Below are 19,087 nucleotides of genomic sequence, written 5' to 3'. Positions count from 1 at the left end.
CATAATGTCCACCGTGGAAGTGCCACTGACACAAAAAATGCCTACAGTAGTTGTGCCTCTCACACACATAATGTTCACCGTAGTAGTACTGCTTACAATTTAATGCCCACAGTAGTTGTGCCCTTTACACACATAATACCCACAGTAGTAGTGCTGCTTAAACACATAATGCCCACAGTAGTTGTGCCCATTACACACATAGTGCCCACCGTAGTAGTGCTGCTTGCACATATAATGCCCACAGTAGTTGTGCCCCTTACAGACACAATAATGCCCACAGTAGTAGTGCTGCTTATACACATAATACCCACAGTAGTAGTGCTCCTTACACAACTAATTGTGCCCCTCACACACATAATGTCTACTGTAGTAGTGCTGCTTACACACATAATGCCCACAGTAGTTGTGCCGCTTACACACATAACGCCCACAGACGTAGTGCTGCTTACACACATGCCAAAAGTAGTTGTGCCCCTTACACACATAGTGCCCACCGTAGTAGTGCTGCTTACACACATAATGTCCACAGTAGTTGTGCCCCTCACACACAATGCCTACAGTAGTAGTGCTGGTTACACACATAATGCCCACAGTAGTTGTACCCCTTACACACATAATGCCCACAGTAGTAGTGCTGCTTGCACACATAATGACTACAGTAGTTGTGCCCTTTACACACATAATGCCCACCGTAGCAGTGCTGCTTACACACATAATGCCCACAGTAGTTGTGCCCGTTACACACATAATGTCCACCATAGTAGTGCTGCTTACACACATAATGTGCACAGTAGTAGTGCTGCTTACACACATAATGCCAGCAGTAGTTGTGCCCCTTACACAAATAATTGTGCCCCTTACACACATAATGTCTACTGTAGTAGTGCTGCTTACACACAAAATGCCCACAGTAGTTGTGCCCCCTACACACATAATGCCCACAGTAGTAGTGCTTCTTACACACATAATACCCACAGTAGTTGTGCCCCTTACACACATGGAGTACTTCAGTCTGTATTTGCTCAACTAGAGCTTTTGTTTGTATCCTGTGTTATTATTACCCATGTCTTGTCAGTCTGGTACCGCAGTATGTCTTTCTGTGTCACTCGTAGCATCTATTCCCCCAATGTTATACATGTACAATTGGTGTCACTATTAGCGGTCACTTCAGTATTCCAGCCCTGCCTGCTTGTACGTCTGTAGCCGGCGCTGCTCCACGGTCTGGTCCTATATTTCTGTTTGCCTGTGTCAGCACTGCTCCGCAGTCCAGTCCAGCAAGTCCATTTGTGAGTTCCTATATTGCGTGCTATCTGGTCCTGTATTTCTGTCTGCCTGTATTATATTTAGATGCTTCCAGGGACTGCACCACTATCACCTCGGCCATTACAGTTCAGTACCCAGTGCTTTGTTTACCATCTCCAGTACTGTGGTGCTAGTGAGTACCAGCTGCCGCAGTGATCCCGTGCCAGTTGCACACGGCAGTGTGCTGAAGTTATTGTTTGTCCTGTGTGTCTGGTCCTTCCTTTGGTGTCCCAGTCTGACTCCAGTTCCGTATTTGCCTTGCCCAGCCTCCCACAGCAGCCTTGTCTATCATAAAAGCCTGGGGGCATCTGAGTACTGGGCGGACCTAAACTTCCTAGTAAAGGCGGCTGCTATAGGCGAAGTCTTTGGCTGCAGGAGGCTAAAGGACTGCTGGGCAAGAGCATCAGCGCCACCTAGTACCATCCTGGTGGCACCCCTAACAAGTAGTAGTGCTCCTTACACAAATAATGCCGACATTAGTAGTGCCGCCTTCACACAGGATGCCCACAGTAGTAGTGCCGCTTACACATATAATGACCACAGTCGTTGTGTCACTTACACACATAATGCCCACAGTGGTTGTGCCACTTACACACATAATGCCCACAGTAGTTGTGCCGCTTACACATAAAATGCACATAGTTCTCCTTGCAAACATAATGCCCACAGTAATTGTGCCAGTTACACATATAATGCCAACAGTAGTTGTGCCGCTTACACATAAATTATAATGCCCCTAGTAATAGTGCCACTTACACAAATAATGCCCTCAGTAGTAGTGCACCTTACACATATAATGCCCATAGTGCGACCTACACACATAATACCCACAGTAGTTGTGCCCCTCACACAGTCACACACATAATGTCCACTGTAGTAGTGCTGCTTACACACATAATGCCCACAGTAGTTGTGTCCCTTACACACATAATGCCCATAATAGTAGTGCTGCTTACACACATAATGCCCACAGTAGTTGTGCCCCTTCTACACATAATGCCCACCGTAGTAGTGCTGCTTACACACATAATGCCCACATTAGTAGTGCTGCTTAAACACATAATGCCTACAGTAGTTGTGCCCCTTACACACATAATGCCCACAGTAGTAGTGCTCCTTACACAAATAATGCCCACAGTAGTTGTGCCCCTCACACACATAATGTCCACTGTAGTAGTGCTGCTTACATACTGTTATGATTCCAGCACTCTGGTCTGAGGAGATCTTATTGCAAGGACCGGAGCACTGGAACGTAATGCTGGGAAAGGGGAATGGAAAGGGAATAGCCCCTGGCGCCCTATCTCCGTTGTCTCGCCCGTGCTGTCAGTACACTCTTGCGAGACTATGGTTGCTTGAGCCCATGGCAGCCGCGTTTGAAGGGCGGATTACGTCTGCCCAACTTCGATGCCCCCTCAGGTCTTAATGAGAGACAAAGAGTGTACCGAGACAGGGTGATAACAAGGGGCCCTCTTACTGAAACAACCAAAGCCAGGGGCTACTAACTAGCCTAAAACTAAATGTATGTGCAGCTTGCCGCCAAAGGGAAAGAACAACAAAGGAAATGCTGACCACACGCCCACACAATACTTTTGTGTACCGGCGGTGACAGCATAAGCAGAACCCTCTGCAAAACACCAGTGACAGAAATAATAATGGAATACAGCGGCCTAGGACGACGGGCGCGGCAGAGCCGCTACTCACGGAACCGGTACGAATACTGGCAAACGGACAGGAACTCCCAATGCTGCTGACACAGATTCTTAGAACTGGAGGACAGGCAGAATCCCAAATGAAAGACCGGTGGACACCAAGAAGCCAGAAACTTGACCAGGCACAGGCAAAGGCACTGGACCTCAGGACAGGAACGCCTCACGGCAGGACACGGGATCAGACATAGGAATCGACACAGGGACTGACTCAGGAATCGACACAGGAAGCTCAGGAACTAGCAGGAACCAAGCTCAGAACTCAAGCAGACCGGATACCCAGAAATATCACCAGCGTCTGTGAATTGCAGTCAGCCAGCATATAACAGAGAGGCCTAATTAATAATCTCATGCAGCTGCCCTGTTGCATGACTCCAAACTGACAAGATGCAATTAGCAGCCAGGTGAGGCTGAACACATGGGAACAAGCTGCAATTACACAGACTCACCAGCGGCAGCAGACAAGAGTATTCTAAAACAGAGCAACAGGAAATCTTGGCATGCAAGACAACTTTATAAACATAAAATAGGAATGAACCACTACCTGTGGTTCATAACAGTATCCCCTCCTTAAGGGTGAGCTCCGAGCACCCCATGACACCCACGGGGAACATGAACAGAAGTATAACATAAAATACATAACCAAAATGCAAAAATGGAAATGAGCCACAGCCGTGGCTCATAACATTACCCCCCCCCTTGAAGAGGGGTCAAAGGACCCCAAAATACAGACTATCCAAAACAAGGGATACACAAAAAAAAAAAACCTGACACACTGGTCTAACAGACATGAAAACAGAAACAAGCTGCAACCACAGCTTGTAACAGTGCCCTCCCCCTGACGGTGGCCACTGGACACAAGATAAGGGAAAAAAAATCTTTTTTTTTTTTTTTTTTAATATCAAGGCAAGAGTCAAAAATTATTTCTTTTTCTTCTTCTTCTTTTTACAAAGCTCTTTAGGTCTGACCAAGGTAATTCCCCAAACATTGTCTGAACTGATGGTACCACCCAGCAAGGCTGCGTTCAAATCAGAGACAGGTTTCTTACCCTTGGGAGCTGAACTTTCTGGCAAAGTACTATTATTAGAAGAAGAAGAAGTCAGAAAAGCACATCCTGCAGTCAAAACAACGGGCTGGGACTCTTGTGCCGAGTTTACAGTATTTGGTGGACTCTCAGCAGACAAGACGGGTGACTTAGAGGAACCTGAACCAATTTCTTTGGAACCATATCTTTTAATAATTGCATCACTGAATGCTGGGGGATCCTGAAGAATGGGATCTTCAGCTTTCATTAGGCTGGTCGCCCACTCAAAAGGCTCTCCTCTAAAAGAATAAATCAGATAAAGCACAAGGTCCTCTGAAGTGATGCCCAGAAATGGTCTAGACAACATAATAATGTAATAGTGTTTGTAAAGTGCCAGAAATTGGGCTAAGTCCCCATCAAAGATTATGGATGTTGAGATATCAGAGTCAGGATCTGTTTCCTTCCCATCTGACTGACTGGAGTGCTTTGCTAGGACCTGGTCACTATTGACCTTACTCGAGGCTGAGACTCTCTGAACCCCACCCGGGGCAGTGACTTTCTGAACCCCACCGGGGGCAGTGACTTTCTGAACCCCACCCGGGGCAGTGACTTTCTGAACCCCACCCGGGGCAGTGACTTTCTGAACCCCACCCGGGGCAGTGACTTCCGGGAACCCCGCTGGGGCAGTGGCCTCCGGGAACCCCGCTGGGGTCAGCACCTCGGATTCTTTTACTGGGACCGAGCCGTCGGCCTCCCCCACTGGGACCGAGCCATCGGCCTCCCTCTCTGAGTCGATAATTATTGAAACTTCTCCCGGGACTATGACTTCCGGGACTTTTGCTGAAGCTATAACCTTCAGCACCTCCACTAATGCTACGCCTCTTAAGTTCTTTCCTGGGGAAGCGACCTCTAGACCCTTCTTAGAGGTTGCGTCTCTCGAGACCCCACTTGGGGATATTACTTCAAAGATCCCTTCTGGGGTTTTGCTTCTCGAGTTCCCTTCTAGAACTATGGTTTCAGATACCCTTTCTGGGGTTGCGCTCTTCAAGTCCCTACCTGGAGTAACAGCTTCTGAGACCCCTTCTGGTATGGAAACCTGAGCTAAAATATTTGATGTCCCTCTATAAGCTAGAGCATCGGGTACCACTCCAGCACTCTGGGCATCGGGTACCGCTCCAGCACTCTGGGCATCGGGTACCGCTCCAGCACTCTGGGCATCGGGTACCGCTCCAGCACTCTGGGCATCGGGTACCGCACCAAGATCCTGAGCATCGGGCACCTCTCCAGGACCCTGGGCAACGGGCACCACTCCAGGAACCTGGGCAACGGGCACCACTCCAGGAACCTGGGCAATGGGCACCACTCCAGGAACCTGGGCAACGGGCACCACTCCAGGACCCTGGGCAATGGGCACCACTCCAGGACCCTGGGCAATGGGCACCACTCCAGGACCCTGGGCAACGGGCACCACTCCAGGGGCTTGCAACTCTGCTTCAACAGGAACCTCAAGAGAGGAGAGAAACATTCTCTTTTGATTCCTAAATCTATAATGGGGCTCCCTTGCCCAAGGACCCCAATTATAGGACAGAGAGCTTTTTAGTGTGGGTTGTGTGACAAGTACCTCTGCCACAGTAGAGACAGGAGTAGGTCTTGTATCCTGACTCAACTTGGCCAGAGGGCAAGACTCGTCACCACACTTTGGCTTGCACAACTCACAGGTCTGCAGATAGTGGCCTAAACCCCCACAATATAGGCATAAGTTTAAGTTTCTGCGACGCAGACGCTCCTCTTCTGAGAGCCTGGGCCGCAGAAAACTTTTAAACCTTTTCTCTTCAATTAAACCAGAGGATTCTCTTGTCACCATACTGTGAACAAGAGTCTCTTTAGAGATAGATGTACTCTCAACGACTTCTGGCAAGATGAGCAAGATTTTAGTCAGAAGGTTTTGCAGTTGCTTTAGGGATTGCTGCAAAACTTCTAGTCGCTCTGGTCTCAAAGCACTGAAAACAGAGTTCAGGGCTGCGAGAGATGCCTGTAGGGCTTGCATAGTAGACATAGGAGGATTTAAAACTAGACAAGACAAGACAAGGCAAGACTAGACAAGGCAGGACTAGACAAGGCAGGACTAGACAAGGCAGGACTAAGCAAGGCAGGACTAGACAAGGCAGGACTAGACAAGGCAGGACTAAATTTTTGCTAAACAAAACAAGACTTTTTTTTTTTTTTTAAACACCGGACTGGATTCTAAACACCGGACTGGATTCTAACACCGGACTGGATTCTAACACCGGACTGGATTCTGCACACTGAATTCTAGACAGGACTGGATTCTAAACACCGGATTGGATTCTGCACACTGAATTCTAGACAAGACTGGATTCTAAACACCGGATTGGATTCTGCACACTGAATTCTAGACAGGACTGGATTCTAGACTAGACACTGGACTGGGCCAAAAAAAAAAAAGTTTTATTTATTTTTTGTGGTATGGCTGGTGATAATTAGAGATGAGCGCCTGAAATTTTTCGGGTTTTGTGTTTTGGTTTTGGGTTCGGTTCCGCGGCCGTGTTTTGGGTTCGACCGCGTTTTGGCAAAACCTCACCGAATTTTTTTTGTCGGATTCGGGTGTGTTTTGGATTCGGGTGTTTTTTTAAAAAAACACTAAAAAACAGCTTAAATCATAGAATTTGGGGGTCATTTTGATCCCATATTATTATTAACCTCAAAAACCATAATTTCCACTCATTTTCAGTCTATTCTGAATACCTCACACCTCACAATATTATTTTTAGTCCTAAAATTTGCACCAAGGTCGCTGGATGACTAAGCTAAGCGACACTAGTGGCCGACACAAACACCTGGCCCATCTAGGAGTGGCACTGCAGTGTCACGCAGGATGTCCCTTCCAAAAAACCCTCCCCAATCAGCACATGACGCAAAGAAAAAAAGAGGCGCAATGAGGTAGCTGACTGTGTGAGTAAGATAAACGACCCTAGTGGCCGACACAAACACCGGGCCCATTTAGGAGTGGCACTGCAGTGTCACGCAGGATGTCCCTTCCAAAAAACCCTCCCCAATCAGCACATGACGCAAAGAAAAAAAGAGGCGCAATGAGGTAGCTGACTGTGTGAGTAAGATTAGCGACCCTAGTGGCCGACACAAACACCGGGCCCATTTAGGAGTGGCACTGCAGTGTCACGCAGGATGTCCCTTCCAAAAAACCCTCCCCAAACAGCACATGACGCAAAGAAAAATAAAAGAAAAAAGAGATGCAAGATGGAATTGTCCTTGGGCCCTCCCACCCACCCTTATGTTGTATAAACAGGACATGCACACTTTAACCAACCCATCATTTCAGTGACAGGGTCTGCCACACGACTGTGACTGATATGACGGGTTGGTTTGGACCCCCCCCAAAAAAGAAGCAATTAATCTCTCCTTGCACAAACTGGCTCTACAGAGGCAAGATGTCCACCTCATCATCACCCTCCGATATATCACCGTGTACATCCCCCTCCTCACAGATTATCAATTCGTCCCCACTGGAATCCACCATCTCAGCTCCCTGTGTACTTTGTGGAGGCAATTGCTGCTGGTCAATGTCTCCGCGGAGGAATTGATTATAATTCATTTTAATGAACATCATCTTCTCCACATTTTCTGGATGTAACCTCGTACGCCGATTGCTGACAAGGTGAGCGGCGGCACTAAACACTCTTTCGGAGTACACACTTGTGGGAGGGCAACTTAGGTAGAATAAAGCCAGTTTGTGCAAGGGCCTCCAAATTGCCTCTTTTTCCTGCCAGTATAAGTATGGACTGTGTGACGTGCCTACTTGGATGCGGTCACTCATATAATCCTCCACCATTCTTTCAATGGTGAGAGAATCATATGCAGTGACAGTAGACGACATGTCCGTAATCGTTGTCAGGTCCTTCAGTCCGGACCAGATGTCAGCATCAGCAGTCGCTCCAGACTGCCCTGCATCACCGCCAGCGGGTGGGCTCGGAATTCTGAGCCTTTTCCTCGCACCCCCAGTTGCGGGAGAATGTGAAGGAGGAGATGTTGACAGGTCGCGTTCCGCTTGACTTGACAATTTTCTCACCAGCAGGTCTTTCAACCCCAGCAGACTTGGGTCTGCCGGAAAGAGAGATCCAAGGTAGGCTTTAAATCTAGGATCGAGCACGGTGGCCAAAATGTAGTGCTCTGATTTCAACAGATTGACCACCCGTGAATCCTTGTTAAGCGAATTAAGGGCTCCATCCACAAGTCCCACATGCCTAGCGGAATCGCTCCGTGTTAGCTCCTCCTTCAATGTCTCCAGCTTCTTCTGCAAAAGCCTGATGAGGGGAATGACCTGACTCAGGCTGGCAGTGTCTGAACTGACTTCACGTGTGGCAAGTTCAAAGGGCATCAGAACCTTGCACAACGTTGAAATCATTCTCCACTGCGCTTGAGACAGGTGCATTCCACCTCCTATATCGTGCTCAATTGTATAGGCTTGAATGGCCTTTTGCTGCTCCTCCAACCTCTGAAGCATATAGAGGGTTGAATTCCACCTCGTTACCACTTCTTGCTTCAGATGATGGCAGGGCAGGTTCAGTAGTTTTTGGTGGTGCTCCAGTCTTCTGTACGTGGTGCCTGTACGCCGAAAGTGTCCCGCAATTTTTCTGGCCACCGACAGCATCTCTTGCACGCCCCTGTCGTTTTTTAAATAATTCTGCACCACCAAATTCAAGGTATGTGCAAAACATGGGACGTGCTGGAATTTGCCCATATTTAATGCACACACAATATTGCTGGCGTTGTCCGATGCCACAAATCCACAGGAGAGTCCAATTGGGGTAAGCCATTCCGCGATGATCTTCCTCAGTTGCCGTAAGAGGTTTTCAGCTGTGTGCGTATTCTGGAAACCGGTGATACAAAGCGTAGCCTGCCTAGGAAAGAGTTGGCGTTTGCGAGATGCTGCTACTGGTGCCGCCGCTGCTGTTCTTGTGGCGGGAGTCCATACATCTACCCAGTGGGCTGTCACAGTCATATAGTCCTGACCCTGCCCTGCTCCACTTGTCCACATGTCCGTGGTTAAGTGGACATTGGGTACAGCTGCATTTTTTAGGACACTGGTGACTCTTTTTCTGAGGTCTGTGTAAATTTTCGGTATCGCCTGCCTAGAGAAATGGAACCTAGATGGTATTTGGTACCGGGGACACAGTACCTCCAACAAGTCTCTAGTTGGCTCTGCAGTAATGATGGATACCGGAACCACGGTTCTCACCACCCAGGATGCCAAGGCCTCAGTTATCCGCTTTGCAGTAGGATGACTGCTGTGATATTTCATCTTCCTCGCAAAGGACTGTTGGACAGTCAATTGCTTGGTGGAAGTAGTAAAAGTGGTCTTACGACTTCCCCTCTGGGATGACCATCGACTCCCAGCAGCAACAACAGCAGCGCCAGCAGCAGTAGGCGTTACACGCAAGGATGCATCGGAGGAATCCCAGGCAGGAGAGGACTCGTCAGAATTGCCAGTGACATTGCCTGCAGGACTATTGGCATTCCTGGGGAAGGAGGAAATTGACACTGAGGGAGTTGGTGGGGTGGTTTGCGTGAGCTTGGTTACAAGAGGAAGGGATTTACTGGTCAGTGGACTGCTTCCGCTGTCACCCAAAGTTTTTGAACTTGTCACTGACTTATTATGAATGCGCTGCAGGTGACGTATAAGGGAGGATGTTCCGAGGTGGTTAACGTCCTTACCCCTACTTATTACAGCTTGACAAAGGGAACACACGGCTTGACACCTGTTGTCCGCATTTCTGTTGAAATAGTTCCACACCGAAGAGCTGATTTTTTTGGTATTTTCACCAGGCATGTCAACGGCCATATTCCTCCCACGGACAACAGGTGTCTCCCCGGGTGCCTGACTTAAACAAACCACCTCACCATCAGAATCCTCCTGGTCAATTTCCTCCCCAGCGCCAGCAACACCCATATCCTCCTCATCCTGGTGTACTTCAACACTGACATCTTCAATCTGACTATCAGGAACTGGACTGCGGGTGCTCCTTCCAGCACTTGCAGGGGGCGTGCAAATGGTGGAAGGCGCATGCTCTTCACGTCCAGTGTTGGGAAGGTCAGGCATCGCAACCGACACAATTGGACTCTCCTTGTGGATTTGGGATTTCGAAGAACGCACAGTTCTTTGCGGTGCTACTGCTTTTGCCAGCTTGAGTCTTTTCATTTTTCTAGCGAGAGGCTGAGTGCCTCCATCCTCATGTGAAGCTGAACCACTAGCCATGAACATAGGCCAGGGCCTCAGCCGTTCCTTGCCACTCCGTGTGGTAAATGGCATATTGGCAAGTTTACGCTTCTCCTCCGACAATTTTATTTTAGGTTTTGGAGTCCTTTTTTTACTGATATTTGGTGTTTTGGATTTTACATGCTCTGTACTATGACATTGGGCATCGGCCTTGGCAGACGACGTTGCTGGCATTTCATCGTCTCGGCCATGACTAGTGGCAGCAGCTTCAGCACGAGGTGGAAGTGGATCTTGATCTTTCCCTAATTTTGGAACCTCAACATTTTTGTTCTCCATATTTTAATAGGCACAACTAAAAGGCACCTCAGGTAAACAATGGAGATGGATGGATACTAGTATACAATTATGGACGGACTGCCGAGTGCCGACACAGAGGTAGCTACAGCCGTGAACTACCGTACTGTGTCTGCTGCTAAAATAGACTGGTTGATAAAGAGATGTCGTAGTATGTATGTATAAAGAAGAAAGAAAAAAAAACCACGGTTAGGTGGTATACAATTATGGACGGACTGCCGAGTGCCGACACAGAGGTAGCCACAGCCGTGAACTACCGTACTGTACTGTGTCTGCTGCTAATATAGACTGGTTGATAAAGAGATGTAGTAGTATGTATGTATAAAGAAGAAAGAAAAAAAAACCACGGGTAGGTGGTATACAATTATGGATGGACTGCCGAGTGCCGACACAGAGGTAGCTACAGCCGTGAACTACCGTACTGTGTCTGCTGCGACTGGATGATAAATAATGATATAAAAAATATATATATATCACTACTGCAGCCGGACAGGTATATATATTATATAATGACGGACCTGCTGGACACTGTCTGTCAGCAGAATGAGTTTTTTATAGAATAAAAAAAAAAACACCACACAAGTGAAGTCACACGACGAGTGTTTAACTTTTTCAAGCAATCACAATATAGTATACTACTAACTATACTGGTGGTCAGTGTGGTCAGGTCACTGGTCAGTCACACTGGCAGTGGCACTCCTGCAGCAAAAGTGTGCACTGTTTAATTTTAATATAATATGTACTCCTGGCTCCTGCTATAACCTATAACTGGCACTGCAGTGCTCCCCAGTCTCCCCCACAATTATAAGCTGTGTGAGCTGAGCACAGTCAGATATATAATATATACATAGATGATGCAGCACACTGGGCTGAGCAGTGCACACAGATATGGTATGTGACTGTCTTGTACTCCTGGCTCCTGCTATAACCTATAACTGGCACTGCAGTGCTCCCCAGTCTCCCCCACAATTATAAGCTGTGTGAGCTGAGCACAGTCAGATATATAATATATACATAGATGATGCAGGCATGCAGCACACTGGGCTGAGCAGTGCACACAGATATGGTATGTGACTGAGTCACTGTGTGTACCGTTTTTTTCAGGCAGAGAACGGATATATTAAATAAAACAACTGCACTGCTGGTGGTCACTGTGGTCAGTCACTAAACTCTGCACTCTCTTCTACAGTATCAGCCTCAGGTCAATCTCTCTCTCTCTCTCCTAATCTAAATGGAGAGGACGCCAGCCACGTCCTCTCCCTATCAATCTCAATGCACGTGTGAAAATGGCGGCGACGCGCGGCTCCTTATATAGAATCCGAGTCTCGCGAGAATCCGACAGCGTCATGATGACGTTCAGGCGCGCTCGGGTTAACCGAGCAAGGCGGGAAGATCCGAGTCGCTCGGACCCGTGAAAAAAAACATGAAGTTCGTGCGGGTTCGGATTCAGAGAAACCGAACCCGCTCATCTCTAGTGATAATGTTATGATTCCAGCACTCTGGTCTGAGGAGATCTTATTGCAAGGACCGGAGCACTGGAACGTAATGCTGGGAAAGGGGAATGGAAAGGGAATAGCCCCTGGCGCCCTATCTCCGTTGTCTCGCCCGTGCTGTCAGTACACTCTTGCGAGACTATGGTTGCTTGAGCCCATGGCAGCCGCGTTTGAAGGGCGGATTACGTCTGCCCAACTTCGATGCCCCCTCAGGTCTTAATGAGAGACAAAGAGTGTACCGAGACAGGGTGATAACAAGGGGCCCTCTTACTGAAACAACCAAAGCCAGGGGCTACTAACTAGCCTAAAGCTAAATGTATGTGCAGCTTGCCGCCAAAGGAAAAGAACAACAAAGGAAATGCTGACCACACGCCCACACAATACTTTTGTGTACCGGCGGTGACAGCATAAGCAGAACCCTCTGCAAAACACCAGTGACAGAAATAATAATGGAATACAGCGGCCTAGGCCGACGGGCGCGGCAGAGCCGCTACTCACGGAACCGGTACGAATACTGGCAAACGGACAGGAACTCCCAATGCTGCTGACACAGACTCTTAGAACTGGAGGACAGGCAGAATCCCAGAAGAAAGACCGGTGGACACCAAGAAGCCAGAAACTTGACCAGGCAAAGGCACTGGACCTTAGGACAGGAACGCCTCACGGCAGGACACGGGATCAGACATAGGAATCGACACAGGGACTGACTCAGGAATCGACACAGGAAGCTCAGGAACTAGCAGGAACCAAGCTCAGAACTCAAGCAGACCGGATACCCAGAAATATCACCAGCGTCTGTGAATTGCAGTCAGCCAGCATATAACAGAGAGGCCTAATTAATAATCTCATGCAGCTGCCCTGTTGCATGACTCCAAACTGACAAGATGCAATTAGCAGCCAGGTGAGGCTGAACACATGAGAACAAGCTGCAATTACACAGACTCACCAGAGCCAGCAGACAAGAGTATTCTAAAACAGAGCAACAGGAAATCTTGGCATGCAAGACAACTTTATAAACATAAAATAGGAATGAACCACTACCTGTGGTTCATAACAGTATCCCCTCCTTAAGGGTGAGCTCCGAGCACCCCATGACACCCACGGGTAACATGAACAGAAGTATAACATAAAATACATAACCAAAATGCAAAAATGGAAATGAGCCACAGCCGTGGCTCATAACACATACATAATGCCCACAGTAGTTGTGTTGCTTTCACACATAATGCCCACAGTAGTTGTGCCCCTTACACACATAATGCCCACAGTAGTTGTTCCCATTACACATATAATGTCCACAGTAGTTGTGCCGCTTACAAATAAATTATAATGCCCACAGTAATTGTGCCGCTTACACACATAATGCCCACATTAGTAGTGCCACTTACACACATAATGGCCACAGTAGTAGTGCCGCTTACACATATAGTGCCCAGAGTGATAGTGCTGTGCTCTCTAGCAGGGGTCACTGGAGGGGGGAGTTTTCACTCCCAGCTTAGGCAGACAAGATGTTAATACATCTTATCAATGTTCCTTCTTGCTTCGTCTGAGGTGAAGCAGGAAGTGCTATAGCGCCATGTCCGTGCCACTATAATACATCTATCCCTGTGTACTAAGCCTTGGAGACAGATAGGGTCTATTTACTAAGCCGTGAACTGAGATAAACTACCAGCCAATCAGCTCCTGTTATTTTTCAAACCCAGCCTGTAACATGACAGTTAGGAGCTGATTGGCTGTCACTTTGTCTCTGCACACTTTATCACTCCCCAAGGCTTAGTACAACAAGGGAGACATGTACTAAGCTGTAATAAAAGTGGAAAAGTGAGCCAGTGGAGAAGTTGCCCTTGGCAACCAATCAGCTGGTCTGTATACTTTTATAGTATGCAAATGATTAATGTTACGTCAATGCTGATTGTTTGCCATGGGCAACTTCTCCACTGGCTCACTTCTCCACTTTTATCACTGCTTAGTACATGTCCCGACTCCTAAAGACCCTGAAGTGTCTTTCCAAATATTCTTTTAAAAGGGAAGGTGGTGAATGCTGTGTTTATTTATATATTGATATTTCTCTTTAGGAAACCATTTGGTTAACCAACTTACCTTCAAAAGAGAATCTATACAGGGCGTTTGATACATCATTCACCATGACTCCAGATGGTGTTTTTTTCCTCATATCATCCAGCATATCCACAAAATCAGTCACAACTTCATTAACAACTGCACTGTACTGAAAAGCCTCTTTTGGCTTCATCATCCGCTGATTGAGCACGGACCTCATGGCTTGCCAGCGCTCTCCCGACCTAAGGAGACATATTGCCAAGTTACTGTATGTCTGCTACTGCAAAGTTTATGAATTGATTTTTATACAGTTCATATGATTTTACACAGTATTGTACGTAGCATCTTGTTCATTGTGCCATGAGGTGAACAAGGCTAAAAAAAAGCTCTGCTCTTTGGGGCATATTTATCACAATCAGAATGTCAGATGCAATGTGATAAATTCACCTCAAATATCGCATGCAGGGTCAGAACTTGCTAGAAAGCTCTGTCCCTGTGAATCCTCTCAATGCAGTTCTCAGGGTATTTTTCATGAACTGTGCTGCCGCCACTGACTACCCACTCGCTGAGGCCGACACCCCTCCCCTATGACACTCCCTGGTCTGCACACATTTACCTGAACCCAGAAACGGTGGTCTGTGATCCAGTGAGGGCAGCCAGTCATCTGAACCTATGTTTCTGCTGTGACCCCCCTGCAGTAAAGTGAAATGCCGGCATCTGAGTTCACATTACTGTGCGATACCCCCAAGACAGAGCATCACTTAACAGAACTGGCACAAGGAGAGCTAGGGCTCAAAAGTGGCACATGCCTCTGTGTAACAGCTATGGGAACTACAGTGTATCCGGAAAGTATTCACAGCCCTTCACTTTTTCCACATTTTGTTATGTTACAGCCTTATTCCAAAATGGAATAAATTCATTTTTTCCATCAAAATTCTACACACAATACCCCATAGTGACAATATGAAAAAGGTTTTTTTTGTGATTTTTGCAAATTTATTACAAATAAAAAAACTAAGAAATCACATGTACATAAGCATTCATAGCCTTTGTCATGAAGCTCAAAATGTAGCTCAGGTGCATCCTGTTTCCACTGATCATCCATGAGATGTTCCTACAGCTTAATTGGAGTCCACCTGTGGTAAATTTAGTTGATTGGACATGATTTGGAAAGGCACACACCTGTCTATATAAGGTCCCACACATGACAGTGCATGTCTGAGCACAAACCAGGCATGAAGTCATAGGAATTGTCTGTAGACCTCCAAGACAATATTGTCTTGAGGCACAAATCTGGGGAAGGGTACAGAAAAATATCTGCTGCCTTGAAGGTCCCAATGAGCACAGTGGCCTCCATCATTCATAAATGGAAGAAGTTTGGAACCACCAGGACTCTTCCTAGAGCTGGCCGGCCGTCTAAACTGAGCGATTGAGGGAGAAGGGCCCTAGTCAGGGAGGTGACCAAGAACCCGATAGTCACTCTTTCAGAGCTACAGCATTCCTCTATTGAGAGAGGAGAACCTTCTAGAAGGACAACCATTATTATTATTATAATTATTATTATTATTATTATCCTTTATTTATATGTCGCCACAAGGGATCCGTAGCACCCATTACACAGTACATAATAAAATGAGCAAACAAGAAAACTGCACTTACAGTACAGGACAAAATAGGACAGGTATAGAAAACCCAGGGTTAGGTGCCATCAAAGGAAGTATGGAGTATAAGATAGTGTAAGTAAGAAAAGGAAAGGCACATGAGGAAAGAAGTCCCTGCTCTTGCGAGCTTACAATCTAAAAGGTGAGGGGCTAACAGACCAGAGTGACACAGACGGGGTAGACAGTGAGCATAGACAAGATAGGAGGAGAGTTGACTGGGTTTGGTGAAGAAGTGGGTCTTGAGAGCCCATTTGAAGTTTTGTAGAGAGGTGGAGAGTCGTATGGGGAGAGGTAGAGCATTCCAAAGATAGGGAGCAGCACATGCAAAATCTTGTAGGTAGGAGTGGGAGGAGGTAATTAGTTGGCAGGAGAGCCGGCGTGCATTAGCAGAGCGAAGAGGATGGGTAGGAATGTAAAGAGATAAGGTCAGAGATTTAAGAGGGAGAAGAGTGGGTGAGGGCTTTGTAGGTGAGTGTGAGAAGCTTGAATTGGAGAAAATGAGAGGCCCAAGAACAGAACCTTGGGGGACACCTACTGGTAGAGGAAGTGGGGAGGAGGTGGAGTCATAAGAGGAGACAGAGAAGGAACGGTCAGAAAGGTAGGAGGACAGCCTGGAGAGAGAGGTGTCATGCAAATCAAGGGATCAAAGGATTTGCAGGAGGAGAGGGTGGTCTACAGTGTCAAAAGCAGCAGAGAGGTCAAGGAGAATAAGCAGAGAGTGGCCCCTGGATTTCGCAGCAAGGAGGTCATTGCAGACTTTTGTGAGGGCAGTTTCAGTGGAGTGCTGAGGATGGAAACCAGACTGGAAAAGGTCAAGCAGTGAGTGGGAAGAAAGAAAGAAAGACAGTGAGGCAGTTGTAGACAATACGCTCAAGGAGTTTGGAGGCAAAAGGGAGAAGAGAGATGGGTCAGTAGTTGGAGAGATTGGTTGGATCAAGGGTAGGTTTTTTTAAGAATAGACAAGTGCATGCTTGAATGCAGAAGGGACAGTGCCTGATGAGAGTGAGAGATTGAGTAGATGGGCAAGATGGGAACAGGCAGAAGAAGAGAGGAAGCGGAGAAGGCAGGAGGGAATAGGGTCAAGTGGAGAGGTGGGGGGGGGGGGGTGAGGACCGGATGAGGACCATGACTTCCTCTCCAGATACAGAAAGATGTCAGAGTTGGTAGGAGGGAAGGAGAAGGGGGGTTGAGAAATGGAGGAGGGAGGTTGCTCAGGTTCTGGTGGGATGTTATGTAGTGATGAGCGGGTTCGGTTTCTCGGAAACCGAACCCCCCGAACTTCACGCTTTTTACACGGGTCCGAGGCAGACTCGGATCTTCCCGCCTTGCTCGGCTAACCCGAGCGCGCCCGAACGTCATCATCCCGCTGTCGGATTCTCGCGAGGCTCGGATTCTATATAAGGAGCCGCGCGTCGCCGCCATTTTCACACGTGCATTGAGATTGATAGGGAGAGGACGTGGCTGGCGTCCTCTCCGTTTAGAATAGAAATAGATAGAGAGTGAGAGTGAGACACTTGATTTACTGGAGCTTAGGAGTACTCAGAGAGTGCAGAGTTTACTAGTGACTGACCAGTGACCACCAGTGCAGTTTTATTATTATTTAATATAATCCGTTCTCTGCCTGAAAAAAAACGATACACAGTGACACAGTATACCATATCTGTGCTCAGCCTCAGTGTGCTGCATCATCTATGTATATCTGACTGTGCTGAGTGCTCACTGCTCACACAGCTTAATTGTGGGGGAGACTGGGGAGCAGTTATAGCAGGAGTACATTAACAGTGCACACTTTTGCTGCCAGAGTGCCACTGCCAGTGTGACTGACCAGTGACCACTGACCACCAGTATATTGTGATTGTCTGCCTGAAAAAGTTAAACACTCGTCGTGTGGTGTTTTTATTCTATAAACGCATTCTGCTGACAGTGTCCAGCAGGTCCGTCATTATATAATATATACCTGTCCTGCAGTAGTGATATATATATATATATATATTTTATATCATTATCATCCAGTCTATATTAGCAGCAGACGCAGTATGGTAGTCCACGGCTGTAGCTACCTCTGTGTCGGCAGTCGCTCGTCCATCCATAATTGTATACCACCTACCTGTGGTGTTTTTTTCTTCTTCTATCTTCTTGATACTAGTAGCTTACTTTAGGAGTCTGCAGTGCTGACAGTGTCCAGCAGGTCCGTCATTATATAATATATACCTGTCCGGCTGCAGTAGTGATATATATATATATTTTTTATATCATTATCATCCAGTCTATATTAGCAGCAGACGCAGTACGGTAGTCCACGGCTGTAGCTACCTCTGTGTCGGCAGTCGCTCGTCCATCCATAATTGTATACCACCTACCTGTTGTGTTTTTTTTTTTTTATATCTTCTTGATACTAGTAGCTTACTTTAGGAGTCTGCAGTGCTGACAGTGTCCAGCAGGTCCGTCATTATATAATATATACCTGTCCGGCTGCAGTAGTGATATATATATATTTTTTATATCATTATCATCCAGTCTATATTAGCAGCAGACGCAGTACGGTAGTCCACGGCTGTAGCTACCTCTGTGTCGGCAGTCGCTCGTCCATCCATAATTGTATACCACCTACCTGTGGTGTTTTTTTTTATTTCTATCTTCTTGATACTAGTAGCTTACTTTAGGAGTCTACAGTGCTGACAGTGTCCAGCAGGTCCGTCATTATATAATATATACCTGTCCGGCTGCAGTAGTGATATATATATATTTTATATCATTATCATCCAGTCTATATTAGCAGCAGACGCAGTACGGTAGTCCACGGCTGTAGCTACCTCTGTGTCGGCAGTCGCTCGTCCATCCATAATTGTATACCACCTACCTGTTGTGTTTTTTTTTTCTATCTTCTTGATACTAGTAGCTTACTTTAGGAGTCTGCAGTGCTGACAGTGTCCAGCAGGTCCGTCATTATATAATATATACCTGTCCGGCTGCAGTAGTGATATATATATATTTTTTATATCATTATCATCCAGTCTATATTAGCAGCAGACGCAGTACGGTAGTCCACGGCTGTAGCTACCTCTGTGTCGGCAGTCGCTCGTCCATCCATAATTGTATACCACCTACCTGTGGTGTTTTTTTTTTTCTATCTTCTTGATACTAGTAGCTTACTTTAGGAGTCTGCAGTGCTGACAGTGTCCAGCAGGTCCGTCATTATATAATATATACCTGTCCGGCTGCAGTAGTGATATATA

The 19,087-nt window shown here is 46.9% G+C and overlaps 1 protein-coding gene across 1 annotated transcript in view; it reads right to left on the bottom strand.

Moving 5' to 3' along the window:
- The window catches only part of LOC134944945 (sterol 26-hydroxylase, mitochondrial-like), a 63,292-nt gene extending 48,866 nt beyond the window's left edge, over window positions 1-14,426 (bottom strand). The window contains exon 1 of the mRNA XM_063933892.1: window positions 14,233-14,426. Coding sequence (XP_063789962.1) covers window positions 14,233-14,410 — 178 coding nt within the window. The 5' untranslated portion in view covers window positions 14,411-14,426. The remainder of the gene's footprint in view (window positions 1-14,232) is intronic.
- Window positions 14,427-19,087: the final 4,661 nt, after the last annotated feature.

The sequence above is a fragment of the Pseudophryne corroboree genome, chromosome 7 (assembly GCF_028390025.1).
Source record: "Pseudophryne corroboree isolate aPseCor3 chromosome 7, aPseCor3.hap2, whole genome shotgun sequence".
NCBI lineage: Eukaryota > Metazoa > Chordata > Amphibia > Anura > Myobatrachidae > Pseudophryne > Pseudophryne corroboree.
The sequence above is the reverse complement of the archived record's forward strand: the minus strand, read 5'-3'. Positions and strand labels throughout refer to the sequence as shown.